The sequence below is a fragment of the Gavia stellata genome, chromosome 10 (assembly GCF_030936135.1).
Source record: "Gavia stellata isolate bGavSte3 chromosome 10, bGavSte3.hap2, whole genome shotgun sequence".
Lineage (NCBI taxonomy): Eukaryota > Metazoa > Chordata > Aves > Gaviiformes > Gaviidae > Gavia > Gavia stellata.
In genome coordinates, this window is record NC_082603.1 from 11,455,475 (window position 1) to 11,469,730 (window position 14,256).

At 37.0% G+C, this 14,256-nt stretch overlaps 1 protein-coding gene across 1 annotated transcript in view; it reads left to right on the top strand.

Moving 5' to 3' along the window:
- The window catches only part of PTPRC (protein tyrosine phosphatase receptor type C), a 32,982-nt gene extending 18,936 nt beyond the window's left edge, over positions 1-14,046 (top strand). Inside the window, exons 16-32 of the mRNA XM_059822169.1 lie at positions 1,198-1,229; positions 2,389-2,504; positions 3,041-3,131; positions 3,228-3,304; positions 3,534-3,570; positions 4,007-4,104; positions 5,053-5,178; positions 7,080-7,237; positions 7,718-7,853; positions 8,550-8,699; positions 9,124-9,214; positions 9,571-9,704; positions 10,395-10,529; positions 10,856-10,978; positions 11,406-11,584; positions 12,265-12,400; positions 13,198-14,046. Coding sequence (XP_059678152.1) covers positions 1,198-1,229; positions 2,389-2,504; positions 3,041-3,131; positions 3,228-3,304; positions 3,534-3,570; positions 4,007-4,104; positions 5,053-5,178; positions 7,080-7,237; positions 7,718-7,853; positions 8,550-8,699; positions 9,124-9,214; positions 9,571-9,704; positions 10,395-10,529; positions 10,856-10,978; positions 11,406-11,584; positions 12,265-12,400; positions 13,198-13,470 — 2,092 coding nt within the window. The 3' untranslated portion in view covers positions 13,471-14,046. The remainder of the gene's footprint in view (positions 1-1,197; positions 1,230-2,388; positions 2,505-3,040; positions 3,132-3,227; positions 3,305-3,533; positions 3,571-4,006; positions 4,105-5,052; positions 5,179-7,079; positions 7,238-7,717; positions 7,854-8,549; positions 8,700-9,123; positions 9,215-9,570; positions 9,705-10,394; positions 10,530-10,855; positions 10,979-11,405; positions 11,585-12,264; positions 12,401-13,197) is intronic.
- Positions 14,047-14,256: the final 210 nt, after the last annotated feature.

Sequence of the window (14,256 nt, forward strand, 5' to 3'; positions counted from 1 at the left end):
AAATGGAAGTGGGGGATGCTTTCTGTTTTTTCACAAGATTTCCCAATGGGTAGTGCAAAAATCTTACAAGTTTGATATTTCATTAATACTGGGAAAAGACATCCTTTCACCTTTTAATCCTTTCAAAAGAAACTCAGTTTTTGGTGGTTTGTATGGCAATGCAAATACAATGAAATAGATTTAAAATCTCTCTGCTATACCCTTTCTCAGGGCACAGAACAACAGGTCTGCTAGAACAAAATGTTTTGTCACTAGTTTTGTGAAAAAGTATTCACAAATATCTGGAAAACCTTTCCTTCATGATTTAAGTTAAAAGTAATGAAAACAATACACACTTTCTTGGAACTCTTTCAAATCCTTATTTACCCAAAACAATCTCTCAGGGAGGCTTTGTTTATTATAGTCATCTCTAGGTGACTTGGCAGTTCTGTAAGACAGCGGATGACGATAGAAGAATGCTCATTGCCTTCCCTGACCACTTTGCCAGAGACCTGGAAAGCCAGGCTGACTGCTGCTATTGCTGTGAAGGGAGGTGGTGCAATATGTGAGGGGGCATTTTGCTGCTGGTAGAGACAGAGGAGTTAGGGCAATTTCTTCAGAAACCTCTCAGCCCTCTGGCAACAGCAGAACTTGGTGACTCATCTCTTCCAACCCCTTTCCCCACCCCGCTGGGCTCTTCCCCTTAGGGGGACAGGGAGCGGCTCTTGCTCAGATGTGAACTTTTATGCTTAGGGTAGCAAAACTAATTTTTGCTTGTACAGCTCCAGAGAGTCTGGCTTGTTCTTGGCTACTTAGCATTTAAACTTAATTTCATTATATTTTATATATGTGTTAGTTTTTTGTCACTTATTTAGCAAGAGAAACAAAGATGGTGTGAGCAGTCACTCCAGTGAAGAAATTAGAGACATGTTTGCTGCAGGTGATGTGGACAAAATTATGCAGGTGGTAAAGCTGTTTGATGTGGTTCCTTGTTTCTACCCCTCGATAGTGCTCAGAGTAGGAAGACAAGAATCCCAACCACCTCTGCATAGGGCCTGTAAGTCCCAGTTGTAGCACTCTTGTTTCACAGGGAGCTTGTAATGTGATCTGCTGGTTATGAATAGTCTTGGTATGCACATACAAAACTGCTTTTATTTAACTCATTATCATATATGTGTTACTAGACAAAGCTTTTACAGATACTTTTGCTTCTTACAGTAATACTTCTGAAGGCGTGAACCTTGTTGCAGGTGAGTATCCTTATATATTTAGCAACTGGAAATAAAAGTAGTCACATGCCTTGCTACCACCTTTGGATTGTTTACATTCTAGGTTGTACACAGAGATTACAGATATCAACATGATAACACCTCATTTGGAGAAAAAAAAATACTTCAGTAAATACATAGCAGAAGTATTTATACTTAAATGAACTGAAAGTTTATCAGTGTTTGAAAAACTTATATTTCTTATTTAATTACAAACTCAATTTTGTTATCGCAGACATTGGTTGTGATATGTTTAACCCTGAGAGTAAGTCCAGAATCAAATACAGCTTCAATCAGAATTTCCCTTTCCTGCGCACCTTTTACAAAGCAAGAATTTAAACATAAGCCAATCATTTTTTACTGCAAAATTTTGAAGCCTTTCAAACCCCAAAGACTGAAACTGAACATTAAGTACAACATTTTGCACAGGATTTCAAAGCCTATGAAGAAAGATAGAATCAGTCAATACCAGAACGCTTCAAGAAAAACATAATTTATGACATTCAAGCCCACATAAATTAACTACATTAAATGGGGAGTAACACTGTGTTGATATGCTTAGACACGCAGTTGTTAAAAAAATCTTTTAAATGTAGATCAAAAATGAATAAATGCCTAGTTAGAGATGTTAAAACTCGTTCAATCATTACTTTATAATTAAAAATGATATTACAGATTATTGCAACTCAGGGAATAAGTTGGAGAAAAGTTGGAATAGTAGGCAATACATGTTGTTACATTTGTAGGTTGTTTGCACAGTAATCCATGTTACCACTGATCAGAATTGAAGTAGAGGGCAAGGCCATGTAACTATTGTGGGTGTTGGGGCTGTTGCTGTGACCTGAATGTGACAATTGCCACTTTGTACAAAAGTGCCGTTAATGCAGTGTCCCTACACGTGGCCTCCTCCTGAGGTGTCTCCAGTCAGGCGGCAGAGCTGAACAAGTTCTGTTATTCTCAGGGCCTGTTTGCTCACAGCTGGCTCGGGCAACACCATTTTTTTGAAAAAGGAACATGCTTGGTTAAAATAAAGAGGTTTGTTCTTTTTTAAATTTATCTGACAATTTGAGAATCACGTTTACTGAAATGGAATTTACGTTTTCAAAGTCAGTAGCAATAAATGTTCCACGTATTTACACAGTTAAAGATGATGACAGGCAACTTCTGAACATAGAGCCAATACCTTCAGAGCAATTGCTGGACATGTACAAGAGGAAGATTGCTGATGAAGGAAGACTTTTCTTGGATGAATTTCAGGTTTGTCATTGGCTCAAAATATACCACAGATTTGTAGCCAGGTGGTTGGAAGAATTCTGTTCAAGAGCATGTTTGAAACACATGCACTAGTTATAAATAAGTACAAAAATAAGAATCTAGAAAATTGAGTGAATTCTCATCTAAGGCCAGTTAATTTTGCTACCAAGCTCTTCTCATTGTAAGATGATGGTACTTTTTTTTTTTCCTGAAGGTGTTTTTCAGCAAAAGTGTAAAATACACAGTCTGAATACTTCTCATTCTGAAGTACCTTTTAATGCATATTTTCAATACTTGCTCTTATTGCATAGCCATGGGGATATAAATAATACGTAATTGTGGAGATATATATTATTTATATTAAGGGAAGATAAATTTGTTTATTTTAGATATAAGAAATATATGAAGTGGTATCGTATGAAACAGAACGTTATCTTCCAGACTCAGTAGTACCAAATTTCTTCCATGTGCATTTGAATGTCAGTAGAAGCTTTTTTAAATATATGCTTACCTAATAAATGCAACATTGTATTTTACAGAGTATTCCTAGAGTTTTCACTAAATTTTCAATAAAGGAGGCCAAAAAAAGCCATAATCAGAACAAAAACCGTTATATTGATATCCTTCCATGTGAGTATTTGTTACAATTTTTGCATGTTTTATAAATATTTGTTTTCTCAGTGCCTTGAGATAATATAATTATTTTGTTTTAAATGATTTAAACAGATGATCATAACCGTGTTGAGCTCTCAGAGATCCCAGGAGACCCAGGATCAGACTATATCAATGCAAGTTATATTGATGTGAGTGACTTCTGCTTAAAAAAAGTCTTAGGCACTATTGAAGAAATTCTGTAGTTTGTACATTTCATGCATCAAACACCTTTGAGGATTTCCATTTGAGTTCTTTCCATATTTGTAATGTATTCGGTGTTATTGGACTGTTGCATATTGAATCGATTTTTAAAGTTGCAAATATTTTAAATTGTTCATGCTTCCTTTCTAAAAGTTGACAACATTGTACTTTTTATAGGGCTTCAAAGAGCCAAGAAAATACATTGCTGCACAAGGTAATTTTTAACCTTAAAAGAATATGCTTTCTTTATTCACCCATTTTTTGTTAGAGAGTAGTAAAATGTATTAGTAAATTTAAAGAAAAATTGAAAATCTGACATTTTTAAATTTAATATAAAGAAGTTGCCAATGAGTTTTTGCTTAGGGAATTTTCTGAAGATGAATAAATTGTACTACAAAGGCAGATTTCTCATGATGTATAATTTTACACCAAAAAGTTTTCAGATTTCACAGCTATGCACTAAAGATATAGATAAGACTTAAAATCCTGTAGCCTAATGGCAGCAGTCATAATGAAATCAAGTGTGTGGCTGTTGTTTGAATGATCTCAGGTTACCTTTTCAGACTGCATGGCTAAGCATGTCAAGAAAGCAAGTGTTTTTTCATGTAGCTGCACTCTTTGAAAAACTCCCTTAAAATATCTCCTGCTAGGCCCTAAGGATGAAACCACAAATGATTTCTGGAGAATGATCTGGGAACAGAAGGCAACAATTATTGTCATGGTGACTCGCTGTGAGGAAGGAAAGAGGGTGAGAAATATCCATCCATCTGTCCTTCCATCCATCCATCTTTCCATCCTTCTTTTGTCTGAAAACAGAATGGGTTGCTGTTACATTTTCTTCTTAGTACTTTTTTTTCATTCTTTGCTGTTCTCTCATTGTGGCAGAACCTATATTGGAAAGTATGCCAAAACAGTGTTGCCTTATGGAATTCCCAGTCTTATCAGAAAATGTCACTTTAGTCACAGCTGTAAGTAGCAGTGGGTGAGCTTCCAAATTACAGGTAATAAATCCAGAAAAGGGCTCAAGGTAGAACTCTAGCTCCTCACAGACCTGCCATAAAAGGTATGGTTTGTATTTTTCTCATGTCTATTATCTTCTGATATCCTGGCAATGCCCTCAATAAATCCTAGATAGAATATTTTTTTTATCCATTGTCTTTGCCCTTCCTTTAACTGGAAGGTTGGGTGCTTCTGGCTTGCTTTTGTTCCTTATTCCAGGTACAGCAGGAAGAAGGGGAGCTGCTGTTTTAACTGCTTTTAAAGATGAAAAGGTTGGCAGCATGCAGATTTACAGCATCCCCAAGTTGATGTTATAGGCAGGCAGAAGCAATGTCCCTCACTGAAGACTGAAAAAGAAGCCATAGAAATAGCTGCAAACTTTTTCTACAGCCTTCAGGCAACAGCAACAGTAGCTGTTCACTTTTCAACTAGTGTACAGGATTTTTTCCCCACTTTATGTTCCAAGCTAAATTCCATGGACATAAACTTCAGGTCAGAGACCTGATTTGTTGCATATTTGGAATTATTTAGCACTGACATCCTAAGCAGTGACAGTCTTTTCAGTAGCGGACAAGACCTGTAAGAAGTTGGAAAAATTATACTGAGTTGCTGTCTATTTTAAATCAGAATTACTTCTAGCTCTCAGCTCTCTGCCACTTTGCTGTTGTGCTGCTCACCTAACTTTGTATCTTCATAGAACAAATGTGCCCAATACTGGCCGTCAATGGAGAATGGCTCTGCAACGTATGGGGACATCATTGTGAAGATCAATGAAAGTAAAACGTGTCCAGATTATGTCATTCAGAAACTACATATCACAAACGTAAGTTGATTCAAAAATATAAGACTGAGTGGAATTAGAGTGTCTATTTGAAGTCTGTAGGAATCATTGAGAGATCCTTTTTAGAGGAGAAAAGTCAGCTATCAATGGAAGATACTCTGCTGTTTTTCCCTAAGCAACATATAGTTTAAGAGAAAACTTCTTAAATGTAGGTGTCATTCCTTACAAGAAATATGAGTTAGACATGCATTTCCCAACTTAAAAGTGTATTTTCCTTAGTACTCTGGAATCTACATTTAAGAGGAAACTGTTAATATGCTGTTAAGTATGGAAAACTTAATACACTGTGATTTCCTTAGATATTTAGCTAGTTCTTTAACACAGAAATTTTACTGGTTTATGTGTATCTCAGCATAACCTTCTGCAAGTAAAATCAATGTGACTTGTAGAGCACCATTATCTACCCTTGCAATAATTGTACATGGGGGCAATTACAAATTCTGGTAATCTCAGGTGCATTTATAAACATAAATGTTTTTAAATTACCATTTGGCTATGTGTAGAATCATTAAGGCTTGTTAATTGCTCTCTTTTATATATCTGAAATCACATTAGTTGCTCTGTGTGTAATTGAGAACAAAATTTGCCATCTAAGGCTAAATGTTCCTCTCAGGTCCTTTGCGAAAATATTTCAGTGAGGGTAAATGGAGTGCAAGTCATAGCTGAAAGCATTAAGACTCAAAGAGTAAATCTGCTGAAAGATCTTCAGCAGAATAGTCAAGCAACAGGCTCCACCCATCTTGATCAATGATTACAGCTGGAAATTACTATTCTGCTATTTCATGTTGCATTAAAATCTACTCAGGAAGTAGTCTGATTAAAAGTAAGTTGTAACTTAGTGTGAAGAGAGTGAGAATATCAGGATGTTAAGAATTAACTGTTAACAAAGACATTGCTCTGTGACCACAACAATCTGACATTAGAAATGAGAGATTGCCGCAGGTTGAGGACTGGTATTTTTACAGCAGTCTGCTCTCTGTTCGGCTGACATCATATTAATATAGATAAAACTGATATTGGTTGTGGAATTTAAGCTTGGTCCCTGGCAAGAAAGTGAAGACTTCTGCAGTTATGGTGGAATAGTGATGTGTAATTACTGAAACAATGGCAAATAACTGTATGAATAACTGTGCACATCTGGATAATTTAACTTTGAGTAAGAATTTGGGGGTTATTACTGGGGAAATGCCCATATAGGCATACTAAATCTTGGCCAGTAAAAGAATGCCATCGAGATGTCTTTCTCGTTTTGTTTTACAGTCATGGTTATCAAAATGTATGTCCTCTCTTTTAATCTAGTAGCAACATATGAAAGTAGGACTCAAGACTTGACATGCTTTAAGCTTTAATCAAGTGACTTAAGAGAGTCAGTCTCATTGAAAATCATAGATTTTCTTGTATCTAATTCTAAACAGTAGAAGTCTGAATTACAGGTTTGGTTTTTGTTTTTTTTTTTAATCTGTTGTACCCTCAGCAGGCTACTCCCAGGAGACATAAGAGAATTACCAAGCGCCCTTGAAGTAAGCAGAGCTATACACTGGCCAAGTTGTTTATGAATAGAGTGGGGAGACATATTATACTCTGGATCATAGGCTAACCTGAGAAAAAAGTATTTTTAGCAACACTTTGAACCTCCTGCATGTTGTCTGTTGAGTCATTGTGTATTCCTGATTCATGGATACTTTTTAATTAAAATAGAATATGAAAGATGTTGTAACCTGAGAGACCATTTGGATTACAACATTACAGCACACTGTTTGAAACTTCTGTTTCAACATTTGATGACTGTTGCCCTTATTTTTCTTCTGCTTTGTATATCTGCACTTGATTTTGGCTATATATATATATATATATATAAAAACCCCATGCTTCACTTTGTCTAGGGAAGAGAAAGGACAGCTGGAAGAGATGTCACTCATATTCAGTTCACAAGCTGGCCAGACCATGGAGTCCCTGACGATCCGCATCTCCTTCTCAAACTCCGACGCAGAGTTAATGCTCTCAGCAACTTTTTTAGTGGCCCAATAGTGGTTCATTGCAGGTAAATAGATATATTTTTCAAAAAACTGTATTAATGTTAAATGAACATGAAGTGAAACTATTCAGAAAAGGGAGCTGGCAAAGGTATTTGGCTGATCCCAAATTTTGTGACTTGATTACCTGAGAATGAGGCAGCCAAATATCCATAAAAAGGCCTGTTTTCTGAAGGATATTCAGGTCAATAAAATCTGAGGACACACAGACTTTTTGATTTTTGAAAAGCAGCCAGATAAATGTCGGGCTACTCTGGCTATAAGCACCAGGTTTGGCAATATTGGCCTTACTTTCATTCAAAGGTATTTAAAATACAAACATCATTGTTTGTGTTGCCAATTAATTTGCACCAAGAACTGTTTTCAGTTGCTTCATGTCCCATTGTTACGCATTTTCACTTGTGCTGTCTCACTGACTGCTCCTCTCTCAGAGTGGGACTGGGAGATGCCATTCCCTCTTGACAACCAGATCCCTTTGTGCTTTGCAGTGCCGGTGTTGGGCGCACGGGGACATATATAGGAATCGACGCCATGCTGGAGGGGCTGGATGCAGAAGGCAGAGTGGATGTTTATGGCTATGTTGTGAAGCTGCGTCGGCAGCGGTGCCTCATGGTTCAAGTAGAGGTATCTCGCTAAAACTCGCGTCACTTGGAACTCTGCTTTGCTTCATCAGTATTTCTCAGAAGTGCGCTACTCAGTCTTGGGTACTGCTACAGTTCAGTTGAAGTTGATAGAAGAAAATATAGCTCTGAAAAATATTAAGAGAGAGAAAAACTTCCAACACAGTTTTTCAGTTTTACAAACTTCAACTTTTTCAGTTTAGGTTTTAAAAAAAGAAGCCAAGAACAACATTTTAGATTTGATAATCCAGCTTTTGGCATACAATTCACAAATGCAAAATTGAGCTTGCATAGTCAAACTTAATTTTCAAATTCAAAAAACTGTCTGTCTAGGTGGGATTTTCAGTTGAGTTGAGAGTACAACAAAAGTTACGGACTGATGCAATGCATGTTTTTAACTTCTCTAAGCATTTTGCATCTCTTTCAAATCTCAGTTGCATATTTCTTGAATGACATTACATTTATTTGCAGAACACTTTTCATCCAACACACTAAATGTGTTCCAAAATGTCTAATTTGGAAGCCACTCTGACTTTTAATACTTGTATTTAATGCCTATTTAATGTTAATGCTTAATATTATTAACACTAATTACATCATGGGAGTAATAGTTTCTTATAATGGTTTTAAAAAGTGGTATGATTTTTTTTTTTACTCTTTAATAACTTCCTGTTTAAACCCTTCAAATGGGAAACACCAGTCACAGTACATCCTTATCCATCAAGCACTAGTGGAATACAATCAGTATGGAGAAACAGAGGTCAGTCTCTCAGAACTGCATTCCTACCTTAACAATCTGAAAAGAAAAGATCCTCCAAGTGATCCTTCTCTGCTGGAGGCAGAGTTTCAGGTAAATAAGCATTGCATTCTAGTGCCGTTACCTCCCACTTACATTAGACTATTGTGCCTTACACAATAGTCGTGAGATAGAGATAGCATGCATGATAGATGACTTCTGTGCTATTTTATTTCTCTGGAACAGAAACAGTTTCTTTACCGTAATGAAAAAAGCTGTAAATTAATGAAATTTTATTCCTGCTTTTGATGTTGATATTTTTAACAAAGATGGGGAGCATAGAACAATTCCTATGTGCATGATTTCCTGTGCCTTTGTACATTGTATAGCAGGCATTTTTAAACTATAGTCCAGATGTAACTGAAGTTTAAAGAATTAAAGTAAGAAGTGAGGCACTGGGAGATGAAGACTGGGTGTAGGTGTCCCGAGGGGACAATGATCCCAGGAACCATTTTAACCAAACATCCTCTTTCTTTAGAGATTACCTTCCTATAAGGGGTGGCGGACACAGAACACTGGGAATCGTGAGGAAAATAAAAGCAAAAATAGGAATGCCAACATCATTCCATGTAAGTATTTTCCATGAACCTTGCCTTATTTTACCTGTTATCTTCTGTAAGAAAACCTACTAAATTTTGAAAAAATGAGGACAGTAAATTACCCTGCTGAGATGTATTTGATTAATTTTTTCAACATTATAAAATTAGACACTTCTCATAGGGTTTTAAAAAAGAAGAGATGAAAATGTGAATTATTGGGAGTGTTTAAGTTTATTTCAAATAAAGTGGCCTTTGTTCTGCAGTCTGTTGTGAAAGGACTGGCCTTTTTCTGTCTATTTTCCCCCCTGCACGTGGGGGGACAGCTCCCCTCTAATGCTATACCTGAGCAGCAGCATGGCATGATGGTGACACTTGGTCTCATGCAGATGACTTTAACCGAGTGCCGATCAGGCACGAAGATGAATGCAGTAAGGAGGGTGAACGTGATTCAGATGATTCCTCAGATGAGGACAGCGACTGTGAGGAATCAAGCAAATACATCAATGCTTCCTTCATAACTGTATGTATTTAGAGGATCCACTGTAAGTATTTCACAAGCTTTCAGCTAAAATAATATTCTAGCTTGAGCTCTTATTCTCTTACCGGCTTCACAAACAGGATAGGATTTACCTGAATAAGAGAGAAAGATCTGCCAGTCGATTGGCAAATCCATTTATAGTTTTAATCATCAAAATATTCTACATTTCACTGCAGTAATAAGATGAATCTTTTCCCCTTACATGGTCTTAGACTGTGCAATCTCAAATAATGAGACTAAACATAGAAACACGTCTTTATTGCATGTGTGTGTTATGTTTAAAACCACTAGCTTTCAGACTGGCCTCATGATAACACGTATTTCTGTTAGTGGGCATCTGCTTTATGTACAAGTTGATCCACATTAATATTTTCCCTGTTAGTGAAATCTGAGTGTAGTTATTCACATATACAAAACCCTACTAGTGAAAATTGGGGCCATTAGTTTTTTGGTATCGCATATACCTCCAAAAGAAGGAGAGCAGTTATTGCTCACTAATGAAGTAACTGATTTTAATGGAATTACTAGCTGAAGTCGATTTATCTGAATCCGTTAAAATGCTGCACGGTTAGGATATCTATTCAGAGTAAATGTATTTTTACTTTTGGGTAGCTCAGTGTGAACTGACTGGTGCATCAACTTTTATTTTATTATTAAAAATTTCTTTTATAGGGTTACTGGGGTCCGAAAGCCATGATTGCAACACAGGGACCACTGCAGGAAACTATCTCTGACTTCTGGCAAATGGTCTTCCAAAGAAAAGTCAAAGTCGTCGTTATGCTGACAGACCTGAAAGAAGGAGATCAGGTGAGGGCATCATCTTCACACTGACATGTTAAGGGTCCTCTATATGCAAAGAAAACACTGTGCTGCACCCTCTCATTCCCTTCCTCCAGTTAAGCGTGTTTCATAGGATGAGGAATTTGGATTTCCAATATAATTTGTGTTATTATTTACCTTTTTAATTTACTTTCTAATGCATTTTTGAGGGGAAGAGTGTATGATGCTATATTTTAAAATACAATGACACCCCTACTACTTTTAAAGTCAATACATTCTGTAAGTGCATGTGGAAGATAAAATAAAAGGATGTTTGAATGGTAAGCACTGACTTGTACTTTTATCCAATATAGGAACACTGTGCACAGTACTGGGGAGAAGGAAAACAAACGTATGATGGCATAGAGGTTCAAATGACAGATGTCAGCTGTTGTCCCAGCTATACCGTACGTGCATTTGATGTTACACATCTGAAGGTAAGAGTTTCTTTACAAATTCCAAAAGGAAGTTTTAAATTTGTTTCCCTGCTATAAACTTAGCCTAAAGAAAGAGAAGGGGCAGTTCCAACTGCACTTACCTCCTGCTCTAAGAAATGGAAATATTTTTCTGTTCCAGACCAGCAGCCAATCATGATAAATGCTGTAAGTTAGCTCAAATTTCCCATTTAGTGAATTGCTGGTAATGGTGAAATGGTGGTAGTGGAGTCTCAGGAGGTCAGCTGTCTTTTGTACCTTGAGCAACACTTGGATGTCTACCTACCTCATATTCATGAGACAGAGCTCACATCACCATGCAGTTCCTCAGGAAAATAATTTTTCTTTTGTATATCAGCTGCAATAGATGTACTACGTAAATCTTTATTTTAACCTGAACATTGACTACATCTCCACTGCTGTTTTTCAGACAAAAGAAACACAGAAGGTGTATCAGTATCAGTATCACAAGTGGAGTGGCTTGGATGTTCCAGAAAACCCCAAAGATTTAGTCAGCATGATTCTCAACCTTAAACAAAAAGTCCCAGCCAGACCAGTCACTGGTGACAACAGGAGTACCCGCAGTGTCCCGCTTGTCGTCCACTGCCGGTGGGTCTGAATTCAGCACATACCTTAACCTAGCTCTAAGTTCTGGATATACGTAGCAACCACAATTTTGGCATGCCTACCTTTTCCCACAAGCCTTTCCATGTGTCTGGAGACTCAGTTCTCCCTAGAGGATTCCTTGAATTGCTCAAGCTTGACCTTTTTGATTGCAGTGTTGAAAAGTGAGCGCACTTCTCTTTGGCAAGCGTGGCGTGGAGTTAGGTGGTCAGAACTATCTGCTCTTGCCTGGTACATATTTTGAGAAGAAATGCTAGGCCAGAGTGCTCTTGTAGCATACTACTAAAGAGGATCCAGCAGCAGAGCTTTTAGGTTCATCTCTCGCTCTAGTACATAAGCCCACTTTTTAGGGCTGTTTCCAGGAATAGCCTTGCATACCATCTAAAAGAGAGAATAATCCTGCTAACAGTTGTTGAGACTCTAAGTCTGAAGCTTCTAATTTCTCTCTTACCCCTTAAGTGACCACATGAGATCCAGGTAACCTCTAGATAAACTATGTCTTGTGTGTCCTACATATATTCTTAATTATAACAATTTCAGTTCAGTAAAAAATGTTTTGGAAATGTATTTCATTATGTAGACTTTGAAATAAATCTAACATTTAGTCAGAGGACTTGCTGATTTTACATTTTAAATTTACGTGTACATTTTACATCATCTTCTAGTGATGGATCACAACAGACTGGTGTATTTTGTGCTTTAATGACCCTCTTGGAAAGTGCAGAAATAGAAGAAGTAATAGATGTTTTCCAAGTTGTAAAAGCTCTTCGTCGCACCAGGCTGGGAGTGGTCTCCACCTTAGTAAGTAAATCTTGTGAATTACTGGAAAAAATTATGAGATTAAATATCATGGTCACTAATACCCTTGTGACCTTATGCATCATTTCTGCACAGGGAACACTAATTCTAATCAAGATATTCACAGCCACTCACCACTACTTGGGAATTGGCCGTTACTGATAAGAATGAAGGAGTCTGTGAGATATCCAGAGCTGCAATTCTGTAACAACTTTGTGGAAGGGTGCATATCATAAAATTACAAATTGCATAAATTGATGTTCCTACCGTTGCTTCAGGGATGTACGTGCACAGTGTCCCTTAACTTCTGCAGAGTTAGGAGGCTAACTGCATTTCACAGGCTAGCAGCCATCGACTTGTTTTGTTTAAATTGCTCCAGACGAATTGTCTCTTTGTGACATACAGTGTGCATTTACTAACAAACTAGATAGACCTAGGTGTCATCGATATGGGGTAGGTTATTAGATGATTTTCCTAGACTCCTTACAATATGTGTTGTTTACAACTTAGGTACTCTAAAAAACATATTTTTGGGACTTTGTGCACCAAGAGGGTACTGGGTGACTCAGCTTGGAACATCTGATGCAGGCAGTTACAGAGACATTACATACACATGAAATCAGAATAAACCGTAGAAGCAACACTCTGCATGCCAAAAACTGTGGAAGCTGCTTCATATACAGTTTTGCATGTTCAACTACAAGTTACATTTCTAAAATTTAAGAAAACAGAGAAAGAATGGGTTTATTTTTGGGCTCTGAGCTTTCCATTCATACTAACTTCTTCTCTTTGTATTAAAGGAACATTACCAATTTCTGTACGACACCATTGCCAGTACCTACCCTGCAAAGAATGGACAAATAAAGAAGAACAGCCAGCAGGAAGATAAAGTTGAATTTTGCAGTGAAGTAGAAAAAACAGATCAGGAAACTGATCTGATCACTATTGATCCTACCCCATCAACGCCAGAGGCAAATGAGCCTTTTGAAGTATGTAATGATTCTATGGCTGCAGATAGCACTAAGGGAACAGAAAGCTCTGCAAACGGCCCCACAACTCCAGTTCTAACTTAGAGGCTATACTAAAAAAAAAGTGCTGCGTCATGTGCAAAAAAATCTTAAAAAAAATAAGAAAGTATAAGATTTCTTCCTCATTTACATCATGTGGCAATTCCAAGGAATTCAGACTTAGAGAGAATCTTTAAGTCCTCCCATATCGATGTGGAATAGAAATCTTTGCATTTTTCTAACTTGCCTCAAGGTGTCCTTGTTGCTTCACATATATTAATCTGAGCTTTCAATGTTAGACTCAAAGAAGAGTTTGGAGATTGGCATTTGAATGATTGCAATGATTCCGATAGAAAACGCATTCTGTTTACTCTTAGAGCTTAAAGTACTGCCTGCTTGCATATCTATTTCTTACGCTTACTGTTATTTAAAGGGACTGCTTCCATTAATGCATCTGACCTGTTTTCAGAATTGGAAAATACTTAGATGCTTTTCCTCCAAACCTTGTAGATTTTAATTGGTACAGGATTTTTTTTTTTTTCATTATGAGGTTTTGTAAGTTACAGTTGTGATGTTTTTACTATTTCTTGATGGATTTTAGCCTGATGATTTTAGAACAAATAAAAAAGATAATTAAGAGTTGTCAGGGTGGAAATTATTTTGTTCTGTTGGACTTTGCAAACTGATCATTTTCTTCTAAATGCACAAAATATTGTGCTATCCCATACATGGATAAAGTGTACAAATTTCAGTAGGAAAACACACAATTTAATTTTTATGAAACTGTGTGTGAACCCCGATGAGTGTCATGATTCTCTCATTACAGAGGAAGGAAACTTAATTTTTCTTTTG